General features: G+C 48.5%; 4 protein-coding genes across 4 annotated transcripts; all 4 read left to right on the top strand.

Moving 5' to 3' along the window:
- Positions 1 to 26: 26 nt before the first annotated feature.
- On the top strand, positions 27 to 2,117 carry CC1G_14347 (O-methylsterigmatocystin oxidoreductase; the record flags this gene model as incomplete). Its single annotated transcript, XM_002911302.1, has 10 exons — positions 27 to 156; positions 296 to 425; positions 489 to 677; positions 739 to 994; positions 1,047 to 1,143; positions 1,207 to 1,468; positions 1,520 to 1,540; positions 1,661 to 1,777; positions 1,849 to 1,989; positions 2,045 to 2,117. The coding sequence occupies 10 exons, from the start codon at positions 27 to 29 to the stop codon at positions 2,115 to 2,117; spliced, it is 1,416 nt and encodes a 471-aa protein (XP_002911348.1).
- Positions 2,118 to 2,538: 421 nt separating this feature from the next.
- CC1G_12495 (cytochrome P450) lies at positions 2,539 to 4,644 on the top strand (the record flags this gene model as incomplete). Its single annotated transcript, XM_001838496.2, has 10 exons — positions 2,539 to 2,734; positions 2,797 to 2,926; positions 3,244 to 3,511; positions 3,576 to 3,678; positions 3,741 to 3,754; positions 3,804 to 3,993; positions 4,045 to 4,126; positions 4,184 to 4,312; positions 4,369 to 4,509; positions 4,572 to 4,644. The coding sequence occupies 10 exons, from the start codon at positions 2,539 to 2,541 to the stop codon at positions 4,642 to 4,644; spliced, it is 1,326 nt and encodes a 441-aa protein (XP_001838548.2).
- A 3,171-nt stretch (positions 4,645 to 7,815) lies between these two features.
- CC1G_12494 (hypothetical protein) lies at positions 7,816 to 8,725 on the top strand (the record flags this gene model as incomplete). Its single annotated transcript, XM_001838495.1, has 4 exons — positions 7,816 to 8,026; positions 8,087 to 8,352; positions 8,402 to 8,466; positions 8,518 to 8,725. The coding sequence occupies 4 exons, from the start codon at positions 7,816 to 7,818 to the stop codon at positions 8,723 to 8,725; spliced, it is 750 nt and encodes a 249-aa protein (XP_001838547.1).
- A 2,623-nt stretch (positions 8,726 to 11,348) lies between these two features.
- CC1G_12493 (hypothetical protein) lies at positions 11,349 to 13,277 on the top strand (the record flags this gene model as incomplete). The annotated part of the gene is made up of 1 exon (XM_001838494.2): positions 11,349 to 13,277. The coding sequence occupies one exon, from the start codon at positions 11,349 to 11,351 to the stop codon at positions 13,275 to 13,277; it is 1,929 nt and encodes a 642-aa protein (XP_001838546.2).
- Positions 13,278 to 15,855: the final 2,578 nt, after the last annotated feature.

The raw sequence follows: 15,855 nt of genomic DNA, 5'->3' as shown, positions 1-15,855 counted from the left end.
CAGCCTGACCGCATCTTCCCCCGATAATGTCTTCTCTCTTAGCCGAGATACCCCTCCCAACCGTACTATACGCAGTATCGATCGTCGTGGCTCTGGGCCTGATGTTTAGGAACCGCAAGGAGGCTCTTCAGCCACCGAAACCGCCAGGACCGAAAGGTTACCCGCTAATCGGCAATCTATTAGACATCCCGACGAGTCGACAATGGCTTGGTTTCCGCGAATTGAGCAAGAAATATGGAAAGACCATTTAATTTGAGGCGTTCGTTCATCCTCGTTGACTGATCTCCTTCTATAGGCGATGTACTTTATCTCGAAGCTCTGGGACAGTCGCTTCTCATTCTATCGTCTCGCAAACGAATCACCGAATTGATGGATAAGCGTTCGACGATCTATTCTGATAGACCCCCGTTCCCAATGTTCCACCTGTGAGTGGATCATATTAGATGGAGATTGAGATTGGGCTTGTTGGCTAATAACCTGACTGGAAGGATGAACTACGGTCACTATATCACCATTATGCCGTATGGGAACACATGGAAGCAACACAGGAAGACGTTTCATCAGCAACTAGATGCCCATATTTCCTCAACATGGCATGACTTGATGGTCAAAAACACGAAGTCGTATTTGAAGCGATTATTGACATGCCCCGAGAAGTGGGGAGCCCATACAAAGCAGTACGCTCTTCATCTATGAGCTTCCTTTATGCGGTTAATGGTGATTGTTCAGGCTTTTCAGTGGGCTGATCATCGAGGTGACCTATGGCGTTGAGACCGAAAGCCCCACCGAAGAGTTTGTGAAGTACACAAACGAAGTTTCAGTTGGGTTCGGCTCAGCAGCCCTTCCTGGAAGCTTCCTTGTCGACAACATTCCTCTCCTCAAGTACGTTCCCAGTTGGTTCCCAGGCGCCGGATTCAAGAGGTTTGCGGCCTACCACGGCGAGGTCGCGCAGCGCGCTAAGCATAGACCTTATAACCACGTCCTCAAAAAGATTGTGGGTCGTCATGACGCTTCTGTTCATAAACCGTCGTTTACACCCTTTACAGAAAGAAGGAACACTTCCGACCTGTATGGTCAGCAATATGCTTGAAGAAGGGACACACGATGATTTGGCGAGAAACGTAGCGACAATTGCACATATTGGTACGCGAAGCTCTGAACCCCATGCCCCAAAGATGCTCATTGACACTGCACTTTGTCTTGTAGCTGGAACGGACACTGTGAGACTACGCCTTCCTCTCGAAGGATATGCTCTGGCCGCTGACATGCTCCAGTCTATGGGTACAGCACTGGCCTTCCTGAACTTCATCGCCATGCATCCCGACGTCCAACGCAAAGCTCAAAGAGAGTTGGACGATGTTGTTGGCCAAGGAAGACTGCCGGGGTTTAGCGACCGAGATAACCTTGTCTACATCGAAGCTATTCTCAGGGAGTCTCTGAGAGTGCACCAAACGTTCCCAATGGGCAGGTAGCATGGTCTACCTTCTGGCATTCAACTAATTCTATTTTTTCGTTTCAGGAATTCCGCATGCGACTACAAGTGACGATATCTATGATGGCTACTTCATTCCCAAAGGAACTCTCGTTCTAGGAAGTCCATGGTACGAGACGCACAACTATCGCATGAAACTTGGTATTTGACTGACGACATTGTCACCAGGCATATCATGCACGACCCCGAAATTTACCAAGACCCGATGACTTTCAAGCCAGAACGATTCATCAAGGATGGGAAGATTGACGGGAGCATCCTGGATCCAAGCGACATTGTGTTTGGGTACGGACGTAGGCAAGTGCCATGAGCCTCCAAATGTCGTCCAGCGCTCTAACGTAGGATACCTTCGACAGGATCTGTCCTGGTAGCAACTTCAGCAGGGACTCCCTGTTCATAATGATAGCTTACATCCTAACATTCTTTGATGTTGAGCCGACGAAGGACGAAACAGGGAAGCCAGATATTCGATATGAACCTGAGGATAAGGGTGTTTCGTGAGTCATATTGTCCTCCTGTTGAGCGCATTGCATGCTGACTCCTCGTCGACAGGCACCCGGAACCTTTCGATGTCGTCTTTAAACCGCGTTCCAAAGAACATGAGAGCCTATTGCGGAGTCTTTGAGCTGCCATACTATTCCAGCTTCTCATCTGTGTACAACCTAAGTCTACCTTGTATACCGTGAATCTAGAGCAAAAAAACAGTCACATCCAAGTCTCAATGCTCGGGTTCAGAAACTGCACGTCGAGGCGACGTAGCTGTAAATTAAAATAGGGGCCTTGACCGGGCATCTCGGGCGCCAAGTCCCGCGAGCTTGAGTCTCGACTGATGCTAAAGTTGCTCTTGGCCTCTTCCACAGACCGCACGGAGGGAACATGTTTCAGAGCTGACCGTCCACTTGTTCAACGCCACAGGCTCTGCCGACAGAGATGGCAATGTCTGCCCAGCTAATCAAAGTCCATCCCAGCGGAGCCTTTGACCGTGACAAGGATCAAATAGAAAGTTGAGGGCCGTGAGCACTGCTTCCTCACAACCTCCCTCCACCATGCTTGATGGTTCTGGTTTATTCGCCTTGTACGCTATCCCATTCGCTTGGGTGCTATTCTTCGTATTCAGAAAGAAAACGAGTTCACGACTACCTGCACCGCCTGGCCCAAAACGCTATCCAATCATCGGTAGCCTGCTGTCCATTCCGACAGAAAAGCAATGGATAGGATTCGGTCAACTGGCAGGAAAATATGGTGGGTATCTATCTCACTCAACGAGATGCTGACGAGGCAGGCTGAATTGGGCGTTCTTCCAGGTGACATGGTCTACTTTGACGCGATGGGCCAGCCGATTCTCGTCTTGTCTTCCATGAAGAGAATCAATGATTTGTTCGAGAAGCGCTCGAGCGTATATTCTGACAGACCGCCCTTTCCGATGCTCCATTTGTCAGTCCAGAGAAAAGCTGCTTCTGGTTCGCAGTTTGCTCACCTTTTTGGCTTTCGGCAAGATGAAGTATGGTCATTATATCACCATGATGCCATACGGGAGCAGGTGGAAACAACATAGGAAAGTCTTTCATCAGCACCTAGTAGATGGCAAAGCCCTGTCGAACTGTCGCCACCTGATGATTAAACACACGAAAGCATACTTAAAGCTACTATTAATCCAACCGGGAGATTGGAAGGCTCATACAAAACAGTGAGTTCAATGCATGCGCCCTGCCAAGTTCCAACGCCCTCAGGCCACTGACTCCATTCGACAGGTTGTTTAGCGGGCTGATTGTCGAAGTGACTTATGGCATTAAAGCAGGCTCAGCGGTGGCGAAAGAGTTAGTGAGATACACCGACGAAGTGGCTGAAGGATTCGGTGAAGCCTGTCTTCCCGGACGGTTTATGGTAGACAATCTGCCCGTCCTCAAGTATGTTCCGAGCTGGTTCCCGGGAGCTGGATTCAAGAGATTCGCGGAGTACTACGCCAATGTGGTACAGAAGTCTCGAGACAGGCCTTTCGATTACGTCCTGCAAAAAAGGGTAAGAAATATCATCCCCTCCTTTGCCTACTAAGACCCTCTGAGTTGCTTCCCTTCGTGTTCAGAAAGAATCAGGAGAAGCTCCTCCAACTTGTGTGGTCACGAACATGATGGAGAACGGCGAGGACGAGGAGGTCGCACGAAATGTGGCTTCTGTAACTCATGCTGGTCAGTTCAGTTGAAGGCGCTCTCTGCGGGCTATGGAACTCACACAGTATTGGAAACTAAAGCTGGGTCAGATACAGTGAGTTCCATGCTTCATGTTACATCGATCTTTCTGATCGTCCCTTGAGACTCTGGGCGTAGCACTGGCCTTCCTCAATCTGATCGCCATGTACCCTGAAGTCCAAAGCAAAGCTCAGTCAGAGCTAGACGAAGTCGTAGGACCAGGGAGAATGCCGGATTTCTCAGATCGCGACAGGCTGGTATATATCAAAGCTATCCTCAACGAAGCTTTGAGGATGCACCAGACTAATCCAATGGGTAACTTCGATGGTTTTTATTTGCGGACCAGGTCTAATGGTCGTTTTGTAGGTGTTCCGCACGCGACGACGAGCGATGATATTTACGACGGTTATTTCATTCCGAAAGGGACAGTCGTGTTGGGAAACGCATGGTAATCTTGAAGCCTACGATCATAACCGAAAATTTGACCTCAAACCCTTCTCCGCAGGTACATCTTACATGATCCCAAGGTCTACGACGATCCAATGGTATTCCGGCCGGAACGATTCCTCAAGGACGGAAAGTTCAATGACGCTGTTCTCGACCCAAGTGAAGCTGTGTTTGGATATGGCCGAAGGTGAGGGAATCTGTACCTCCTAGGTCAGCCCTCCTAACTGTTGTGGACATGCTCAGGGTTTGCCCGGGTCGCAATTTCACGATGGATGCCCTATTCCTTATGATCTCCTCTACTCTCGCTTTCTTCAATGTCGATTCGCCGAAAGACGGCGCAGGTAACCCAACTATCAGATACGTTCCCCAGGATAGCGGAGTCTCGTATGTGGACATCAACAGTATCAGTTGTTTCTGTTGGAAGCTGACTCCACCTCCCTCAATAGGCACCCTGAACCTTTCCAAATCACTCTCTCACCGCGCTCAAAAGAGCACGAAGACTTCGTAGCGTGTATCTGAGCGGCCTTGCTAGCGTGGAGCCGCTTCCAATTCTGAACACCGGCTCTTCATCTATATGTACATACCAAGGAATGTCCCAAGAGCCAATGAAATGTGATGTTTTACAGAGGGTTTTGCTATCTACAGACCCTGCTAAAAGGGGCCGTGGTACCGTGACGAGGTTGCGCGCTTGCTCAAAGGTCGTCTTGGCGCCCGCGGCGCTGATCCATAATCAAGGGCCAACACTTCATCACCTCCCGTTGTTCGCCCTCCCTTGACATTGAGAGTTGTCCTCCGAGCACATGACATACTTTCCGTCTCCAGGCAGACCACTCAGTAGGATACCCCATGTCCCTTGAGCGGGCTGACGGGCAGATATGGCATCAGACATGTAGCTAGCTGACGAGCCGAGATCAGATCAAACCATCAGTAGCCTTGGGTCAGCCAATGCAGTGGTACTACCATCACCTTTGTAGCAGCCCTTTAGTGACTTGACCCATCTAAGTTATTCCAACCAACAGAGAAGAACCTGCAGTTCCTTTGTATCAGCCTTTTGCACTGGAAGGCCCCTAAACACTTCTTAATTTGGCTGTGGGAACCTTTAGTCAAATTCATGTGACATCACTGCTATAGAATTTCCTTTTGCGGGGATTGATTGGATTTCTATGTGGCCGGGATTTTCTGGGGGAATCCCGGAGAAAGACAATGAGGGGATTGGTTAAAGGTGCTGGTGTATATTAGCAAATGGTGCAGATCAGATTTAGTCTGTGCTGGTGTACTCAAATTGACATTCTGGAACTGCCAAAATCTGTTGGAGATTGCAAAAATGTGCCAGGAATTACAGAAAAAAATTGTCAAAAATTGCACAAAAATGTGTTGGGAATTGCTGGGAAATGTGTCGGAAATTGCGGGAAAATGCATCGGAAATTGCGGGGAAATGTGTCAGAGATTGTGGAAGTCCGAAAAATGTGCTGAAAATTGCGGGAAATTGTGTTGGGAATTGCGGGGAAGTGGATTGGGAATTGCGCAAAAATGCGTCGGAAATTGCAGGAACTTGTGTTGGAGATTGCGGGAAAATGTCCGAAAAATGCGCCGGAAATTGCGGAAAAAATGTGTCAGAAATTGCGGGAAAATGTGTCGGAGATTGCGGGAAAATTGCGTCGGAGATTGCGGAAATCCGAGAAATGTGCCGGGAATTGCGGAAAAATGTGTCAGGGATTGCAGAAATGTGTCGGGAATTGTGGAAAAATTGTGTTGGAGATTGCAGAAATGCATTGGAGATTGCGGAAAAATGGGCCGGAAATTGCAGAAATGCGTCCGGATGTATCAGTTGTACCTTCTTGTGAACAAAAAGTGTCTATCATATTTATTAGGTCTTAGGAATATACTAAAAAGTGGTATAGATTGGCAAAAAGACAATAGGAACTTACTACATGCATTTCAAATTTGCTAAAAGGATCCAAAGTTAAAATCATTGGGAGCTTATTAACAATGTACCATGTTGGGATAATTGATAGCATTGGGAATTTGTTGAATGCACCAGCAATTTATTCAAGGTGGTGAAACCCAACACAGATGTTGGGAACTTGTTCAAGGTGTCGCAGATTTGCTAAAGATGCTGGGAATTCATTGAAGGCATTGGGAACTTCCACAGGGTGTTGGAAAACCACTACAGGAATTGGAGTTTGCTGAAGACGTCCGGAATCCAGGTGTCAGGAACTTGCTCAAGGTGTTAGTAATGTACTCCAAACGTTGGAAACGCACAAAAGAAATCAGAGATTTGCTCAAGGCATTGGAAACCCCCAAAAGACGTAAGGAACTCATTCAGGGAGTCGGAGACATCGGGAATTCGTTGAAGGCGTTGGGTACTCGCTCAAGGAGTCAGGAATTCATTGAAGACATTGGGCATTTGTTCAGGGAGCCGGAAACCCGAAACAGACGTTGACAGATGTCAGGGATTCGATCAAGGCGTCCAAAACCAACAAAGGATGTTGGGAATTCATTGAAGGTATTGGGAATTCATTCAGGGAGTCAAAAGCTCCCAACAGACGTCGGGAATTCATGCAGGGCATTGCAAACACCAAGACAGACTTTGGCAATCTGCTCAGGGCGTCGGAAACCCGCAATAGATGGCGGGACTTTGATTAAGACATCGGAAATTTGTTAAGGGCGTCGGAAATTCCCTCAGGGAGTCGAAAACCCGAAATAGACGTCGGGAATTGGCTTAGGGAATCAAAAACCCGCAAAAGGCGGTGGGGATTTGCTGAAGGCACTGGGGAATTCACTCAGGGAGACAAAAGCCCGAAGTAGACGTCTGGAAATTGCTTAGGGCATCAGAAACCCGCACAAGGCGGTGGGGATTTGCTGAAGGCATCGGGAATTTGCTCATGGAGACAAAATCCCACAATAGACGTCGGGAATTTGCTGAAGGTGTCGGGAATTCACTCACAGAGTCGAAAACCCGCACAAGACGGCGGGGATTTGCTAAAGACGTCGGGATCTCGTTGAGGGTGTTGGGAATTTGCTCAGGGAGATGAAAACACGCAATGGACGTTGGGAATCTGCTCAGGGCATTGGAAACCCGCAACAGACGGCAGGACCTTGATTAAGACGTTGGAAACCCGCAAAAGATAGCGTGTATTTGCTAAATACATTGGGAATTTGTTAGGGGCATTGGGAATTCGCTCAGAGAGACAAGAACCCGCAATAGACGTTGGGAATTAGCTTAAAGCTGTGGAAATCCGCAAAAACCGGTGGGGATTTGCTGAAGGTGTTGGGAATTTGTTGGTGTCGGGAATTCGTTCAGGGGAACAAAAACCCGCAATAGACAGCAGGAACTCACTTAGGGCGTCGAAAACCCGCAAAAGAGGGCAGGGATTTGCTTATGGCGTTGTGAATTTGCTGAAGACATCTGGCATTTGTTGGAGATATCAGAAACTCACTCAGGGTGTTCACTATTTGATAGACAGCTACATGCATTGAAAATCCGCTATAGGCGTCTGAAATTTGCTGAAGGTATTGGGAATTTACCAAAGATATTTAATTGGACCTTGGTTGATTCAGCTGAGGCATGTTACAAGGAATTTACGTTACTTTAGCTGATACAGGTCTAATGGCCACTTACCACTCTCAGCTGATACATGGGTGTAAGGAGTCTAGACCCTGTTGGCTCATCAGCTAGACCTATAACTGATGGCATATTTGCCCGTCAGCCCACTCAAGGGACATGGGCATGGTCTACTGAGCCTTGTGAGGGATTCGATTGTCGCGAAATACTTCAAGACTTATGCCCACCATCGACAAGGCAACGAATGGAACGAATTCAACCGCGCCAACGGCATCATCGCGAACGCAAGGAAGGCTGCAGGAGATTCCACCGCCGTTGGTCTGATGCCTTCAGAAGGTGGGTGTTGGCATCTCCGTCTTGATTCATCATGTTACTCACGTCGGCCATTCCACTTAGCTGCGGACGCTTATTCCACGGCGAAGGACAATGGCGATCTCGACAAAAAACTCGAAGCCCTACGCGACACTCTTTCGACGGCAAACACGGCCCAGATGACCGCCGTGGCTCGGCGCAATCTACTTGAAAGCTTCAAACACTCGTCCTCGAACCTGATCAGAACTGCGGAGAGGGCCAACGCTGCCGCCATCGTCTTGTGCGTCGGTGCAGGGATCCATCAAGACCAGAACTTCATACACCTCGACACATCCAGTGGTTTACAGGGGGTGAGTGCGTCTACTTGGGTTCTGCATATATATTCACCTCCTCCCCCAGTTCCTCGAAAAATTGACAGGTCTGTCGTCTGATGATATCCTTGGGTTAGCCCGTACATGGTCGTGGTAAGGTCCAACGTTCATCTTCCCAACGCCGTTATACTGAATATCTTCAAGCTCGACTCACCCGTCCGTCGACGCGCTTCAGAAGGTTTCCCAGAACAATTCCCAGGATTTATTGAAGCAGATGAAGACAGCGGACCCCGCACTCGGCAACACGAAGGTATCCAAGGCGTCTTCACCCGTCAAACACCTATCTCCTGCGAAACAGCCACCGCTCCAGGGCTACCGCGACTCGAGCGGTGTTACGCCCGAAGGCCGTTAGACCCTTCAAAAATCGCAAATACAAGGGAGATAAGATTCTCTGAGTCACCTGGCGTATCATCTCGACGAGCATCCGACAAGTCACAACCAGGCACCGTGTTCTTCATAACCGGCGGATTGTTCTGTTCTGTCAACGAGTTGAGACCTTACCCGAAGTCGTCAACTAAGTCGAATCTCAAGGTGTCGCACTAGAAACACTAAGTAGAGTCTGTGTATCGGGCATACCGTGAACCGGCGGGTGACCGTACATACTCGAACATAACTCTAAAGTACGAACCACTACAATATGAGCCTGGCACTGAGGTTCTATTGAAGGAGAGGGCTACTACCAAACGGGGGTGCCAAGATCTACTCTAATCTACTCATACTTAGTAGGAACCGGGACGGCGGGGCTACGTCATAACACGGCGCGCTTAATCACTAAGTTCGGACGTCAGACGACGGGCGTGCAAGCGCCGTCGGTTAAGTTCGGCCGCAAAGTCCGAGCGCTGAAGCTGAAGGACCGAAATCGGAGAAGAGTGATGGAGATGAGAAAGATAAGATAAAGTCACGGAGCGAGACCTTCACACGGCTTGCCACGGCACCGCCGGGCAGACCTACTGCACAGGCAAACCATATGCAGAGTTGATCCTATGACCTCGGCCGCCTTAGAAGGAACTCCTCGACATCCGTCGGCGCAGAGAAACGAAGTCAGCAGGTCAGTAGCCATACGGCGCTGACACCCAAAAAGGGATATCCTTTTGTTCCCGCGGATGCAAAACGACCGACGGAAGCGGATTGATTCCCACCACTGATGGCAACCGGTCCCGATCAGGGATAAGTACGCCTTATACCCGCGTTCTCAACAGCGCGACATCTAGACGCCCATGTGCAACCACCCGGCGCTAACCGCCGGTTTCCTTTCTTGTCTCTGTTCCTACTCGATTTGTACCATATTTCTCCGCTCAGTCTTTCGTCCTAGCTAGCTTCCATACACGTCTATTTGCTAGTCTTTTATAGTCTTTGTCTTACCTCTCGTTGCCAAACATTTTGTACAGTATATAAGTGCCCGCCGGGCACAAGAAACAATAGATACCCCTTGGACTCGGATTATACCTTGAGTGTGCCGGCGCGTGTGTCCGTGCAAATACCAGTGGTTCTCTAGAGCGAAAGTTTAGTTGAAGTCGAACGTGCAGAGTTAAAGTCCCCGTGGAGACTTAGTGTGTGTACCACCGTGAACAAACGTTGGCCCTGTGTTCGCCTAAGTGTCTCGTGTGTCTTTGTGTATCAAAAGATCGTGTTTTCTGCGTGCCTAGAGCGTCGACCATACGCCGGAGCGCAAGTGGTGGTGCATAATCTATAGGGTTATAGCCTGCCTTCGTCTTCATACTTGAATCAAACCCAACACCAAAACCCAGTGTTTATACACTAAAACCAACTACTTAGACTACTTAGGGTCTCAAATCTAAGAAAACCAAGCCACTAGCCGGCAACCCCGTCGAACTTGCGTGCCACGTACAGGGAGACCAATACTTCAGGATAGTTTCGTTGCCGTCGGTCTTCGACTTCGTTAGACTTGTCTCACAACAAGTCCTCACTCGTCTTGGAACCGTCGGTGGTGTTTAGCCGTCCTTCTTTGCACTTTCTGTGCTGGTCGGCACATCATTTGGAGCCCACCGCGAGGGGTTGCTTCAACTAAGAGTTTAGTGGTTTAAGTTTCCGCCGACACGAGACTTATAGAAAATCAAAAGTAGCCGTTCATTTAGGACGAGTAGATTAAGAACTTTGATTTGTTGGAGCAAGAACCAGCAAGTCGTAAGTTCTATCGAACGTCCGCCGTTTAAAAAGTCGAAGCAATTCCCAAGTCTAATCGAGGCAAAGGAAAAGCAAAGACATCTCCGCCGGAAAAAGATTCTACAGAGTCAGCCGGCGTTCAAAAGCGACAGACTCGTTCCAATCAAGCCCCTTTAGTAGTAGAGCAACTTGATTCCTCACGTGCCCTTAGACGCCGTCTTCGAGAAGCACATTTAACGAAGCAAGTTACCACACCTGAAGAGGACGACGAAGCAGTCGCAGCACATCTCCTCGAAGGAGGAGAAATCGAGGTAGACGAAGACGATCAGTCTTTTCTACAAGAACATCCTTTCGGAATCAGTCTAGGGTTTGTCCCCGGCGGATTTCACACATCTAGTACCGTAGACTCACGGCGGTTAAGGAGCTTAAAGGACGCAGTTTCTTCGCTAGAAGAAGATAACGGCCCCTCTGGAGAGTTAAAGTCGCCATACGAAGGAAGGACAGACCAGGACCAACTTCAAATATTACCTGGCGACTACAGTGAGCTTACTGCAGACGAATTAATACCACGAGGAGACGAGCCAATCGTTAATCCGCCGTATAAACCTGCATTTAGGCTTTCTGAGAGTCCGCGAACCGAATTTAGTCTACGAGATTTAACTTTACCCGTCGAAGGCCGGAGAAAGGAATTCGATCCATATCCCGACGACAGATCGGACGGCGTACAAACAGAACACAGTACTACGAGTAGTGTGTCGAGGAAACAACCGAGTAGAAGACCATCCGTCGAGAATTTTCTTAGTCAAAACCAAGAAGAAGGAGGAGTAATAACTCAAGTCGAGAAAACGATCATGACGGCTGCAGGCGCAACTAGAGACTTAAACCCAGAGATCCCTACGGAGGATCTCGCAAATTTCTTCACATCGAAGAAAGTCCCTCCATTTTGGAAGAACACTAATTTAGTGTTACAAGATGATTTGCCTGAGAGTGTATGGTCATATTTTGACCGGCTGGAATCGATGTTCGAACAGCTAGGAGTAACGGAGGATAGGTACAAGAAGCGACTAGTGACAGAGTACGTGCATCCGACCCGCCTTAAAGAGCAGTGGAAAAGGTTGCCGGCGTATAAATCGGGCACCTACGAACAATTTAAGACGGTTATCATGTCTTTTTATCCGGAGATTCGTTCTCTAACAGAAGGAAGTGTCGAGAACTTACAGAGGATAATGTCGATGTACAGGGGAATACTTCCTAGAGAGCATCAAAAGCTGATGAATTTGATCAAAGGCGTACAAGAGGAAGTGTCAAAAATTAGAGACTGGGAAGCAAGAAACGATACTACGATTCTTACGGAGCAGCAACTAGTTGGGGAATTCCTCAACTGTCTGGATACTTCCTTCAGAAATGCCATCCAGATTAAATTGACGGCTATGTACGAACAAAGTAAGCAGTTGGAGAGAATGAAGAAAAGAGATAAGGGAAAGGCGCCGGCCGCTGGAACTTCTGCAGGCGCCGCCGGGGGTGAAGGAGATAACCCCCAGGAGGAAGACGAGGCGGATTGGTTAGGGGGAGGGGACGAGATGTACGACCCCATCACCCTCACGAAGGTTGTGCCTGTTCTTTACAAGTATAATCTTAATCGGGTAATCTATGTCGCACAACTAGTCTCAAGAGAACAACCCGAGAATGTGATGGTGTCAGGCGGTGACCCGCCATTTGTACCGTCCGCGAATAAAGGAAAGAATGTGCCTTCAGGCTTTGCTAATGATTTAGCCGCCGCCCTTAAGGCACTAGGAGTAGTGGTACCCCAACAACCGGCGGGAATGCAAACCCACAGCGCTTCCCAAAAAGGGCAATCACTGCCACCTGGTATCTTACCGTGGACACCACTAGGCAGTGGAATGGGGGATTCCAAGCCTGCGAAAGTGAAGTCTGAGGCAGATGACAATATGTTGGGGGCCATCCTAGGAAAGATGGATAGTTTCGCGAAAGATATTAAGTCGGAAGTAGGGGAGATTAAGAAAGGACAATCTGCGATGATGATGGAAATGGAGCAAAGGATCGAACAGAAGCTCGATCGAAAAATCCAGGACCAGTTTAACCAGTTTAAGCAGATGAGTGCGCGAGCCGCAGTAACCGGCAGTGACGGCGATAATACTTATAAGCCTCCTGCAAGGAGGTTTGCCACGAACTCGGGACCTCCTGGTGGATTTAGCGCAACCCCTAGTTTCGCGCGTGCGCCGGGACAGTATGGTTATAGTACTGGTACCTGGGGGTCAGTAAATAACTTAGAGTGTTGGTTCTGCAAGCAACCAGGTCATAGTGTTAGAAGGTGCGAAACGCGAGATGATCTAATGCGGCGTCAAATTATTGCTATCGAAGGAGGGAACTATCGAGTAATCCCTAACAACGAATTAGTCATTCCTATTGCCGATGGGCAAGGGGAAGGCACTCTCAAAAAGATAGAACGCTCGCTGGAGAAGTCTGGGCACAAAAATGTGTTACAAGCAGTACAAGAAGTTCAGTATGTGCAGGAAGGGCCTGTGCCGCCGGAATTGCATTGGCAGGACGAATATGGGAGGCCAACTAACAGCCGCCTTGCTCATGAAATAACTCAGATCAAGGAAATGTTGGTACAAGGAGTGGTTCAACCAAATCGTCTACCCGAGCCAGCACCTGAAGAGCCACCTGTAACAAGTCCTCCAGCCGGCGTCGATGCCAGACAGTGGGAACAGTTCCAACAATTCTTAGCGTTCCAGAACCAGCAGGGTTTTCCGTGACGACGAGGAAGGCAGCAGCAGCTGCTTCGTCTAAGCCGGTAGCAAGCAGCAAGGCTGCGTCTGAGAAGTCAGGGAAGATCGCCGGGACGTTTAAGAAAATAGAAAAACCAAAAACAAGAGTCGTTGAAGAAAGTGATAGTGAAAGTGAAGAGGAGATCGACGAACTCCAAGAAGAAGAGGAGCCACGGTCGTCTCAAAGGGTGACTCGAGAAGGTCCACCTAAGAAACAAGTGCGTTGGTCAGACCCTCACATGGGTACTGCCAAAGTCACGCCGTCGGGTACCCTACCTTATGTGGATGTTCCACCTTTGTCTTCGAGACCACTAGGCCGATTCAAGCCTATTGAGAAACGAGGAAAAGAAAAAGCAGTAAGTAAAGAAGTTGAAGTTAGGGAGGAACCCTTGCCAGAAATTGACCGGCGGGGTCCTGCTTTTAATAAGCGAGCACCGGTCGAACGAGACGGCGCCGCTAAAGCTATCATTGAAGAGTTGTGGGCAATCGCCATTCCAGTTTCAGTAAAGGACTTAGTCGCAGTTTCGACAGAGGCGCGAGAATATCTCCGCCGTATGCTAACTCGAAAACGAGTACCGGCTCGAGACACGCCTATTCCGAAGGAAATGGACCTCTTCAATCGCTTTGTTGCTGATCCAGTAGAGTCAAAACGAGCTCATATTGGATTACAATGTGTAGATAGAATGGAAGAAGAGTTAGACGCCGAAGAGAATGAGTATATGGAAGCATCTACTCTGGCTCCGGCAGTAAAAGTTGTGGAGAATGGAGACGGAAGTAAGCCTAAGGGTAGCATTACCATTTCTGACCCGGTCGAGCAATACTTGATTGAGTTAGGTGACGAAGCTAAACCAGTAATTGTCAGGGCGGAAGAATCGTCTTCACTAAGAGTCATTTATCCTAGTATCAACGGCGTACTCAAAGAAGAGTCTCTTCTTGACGGCGGATCAACCATCTGTTCGATGGAAGAGAAAACTGCAAGAGAGTTAGCCCTCGATTGGGACCCGGCGGTAACAGTGTGGATGACTTCCGCAAATAAATCAATGCAGAGATCGTTAGGGTTAGCAAGAGATGTACCCTTCATTTTTGGAGATGTAAGAGTGTACTTGCAGGTGCACATTTTGTCAGGCGTAGCCTATAAAGTACTACTTGGAAGGCCATTTGAGATGATTGCTGAGACCCAAGTCACAAAACGAACGTGACGGTTCTCAGACGATCACTCTAACGGACCCTCAAACCGGAAGTCAGGTTACATTGCCCACCTATGCAAGAGGAAAACCACCTCTTAATATAAAAGCAGAGATGGAAGCTCAACGGCGTTCTTTTCAGAACTCAATGAATCGTCAAGAGACGTAGGAGAGATCGCAGTAGTCTTTAATAAGACACCCGCCGGAGAGATAGAAGTCGAAAAGTTTTACATCCTGGATATGCTAGTGGAAATTTGGACTAGGAGACGTGCAACTGTTTTCGAGGTGGTAGAACACTATGAACAGGTCTATCAACAACTTAAGGAACAGTACTCTCAAGAAGCAACGAAAACATCGTCAACTTCCTCTGAGAGAGACACAGAGCCTACGGCGGGAAACCCTAACGCTAAACCAAAGATAAAAGGGGTCTCTACAGGAAAGAAGTATAAGAAAGTAGCAGATAAAGTGAGACCAATCTTGGGAACTTTAGCCGAGGAGTTCAGAATCATCAGGCGGATTATTGGTGATCCCCTGAAGGACTTACCAAAGCTACCGACGAGACCGCCGGAGTTTACACCTCAAGGACGGTACACCCAGGAAAGGTATGAAGCGATGGATAAGTTACATAGTGGAGACTTCATTTGGCCGGAAGAGCGAAAGTTGCTACATTGGCTTATCGCCACACACAACCTAGCTTTTGCTTGGGAAGATGCTGAAAAGGGAAGATTCTTACAAGAGTTTTTCCCTGATGTGCCTATACCAACGGTACCACACACGCCGTGGGTACTTAGGAACCGACCGATCCCGCCTGGCCTTATGGACAAAGTATGTAAAATCATTAAAGAGAAAATAGAGTCAGGTGTATACGAACCTTCGAATTCGAGTTATAGCTCTCGATGGTTCTGTGTACTTAAGAAAGATGGAGAAAGTTTACGAATCGTTCATAGTTTGGAACCGCTCAACGCCGTGACCATAGCTCACTCAGGCGTACCGCCGGCAACGGAGGAACTTGCGAACCACTTTGCTGGCAGGGCATGCGGCGGATGCATGGACTTATTCGTGGGCTACGATGAAAGAAGACTAGACGAGAGATATCGAGACTTGACGACGTTTCAAACGCCGTATGGTGCGATGCGTCTGGTAACTTTACCTATGGGATGGACAAATTCCGTACCTATATTCCACGACGACGTCACCTATATTTTGCAAGAAGAGATTCCGGAAGTGACAAAGCCTTACATCGACGATGTTCCTGTGAGGGGACCTGCGACCAGATATGAGGATGGAAAGGGAGGTTTCGAAACTATTCCCGAAAATCCTGGTATCCGCCGGTTCGTATGGAAGTATCTGAACGACGTGAACAGAGTCATACAAAGGATGAA

The sequence above is a fragment of the Coprinopsis cinerea genome (genome assembly GCF_000182895.1).
Source record: "Coprinopsis cinerea okayama7#130 chromosome 4 map unlocalized cont3.4, whole genome shotgun sequence".
Lineage (NCBI taxonomy): Eukaryota > Fungi > Basidiomycota > Agaricomycetes > Agaricales > Psathyrellaceae > Coprinopsis > Coprinopsis cinerea.
The sequence above is the reverse complement of the archived record's forward strand: the minus strand, read 5'-3'. Positions and strand labels throughout refer to the sequence as shown.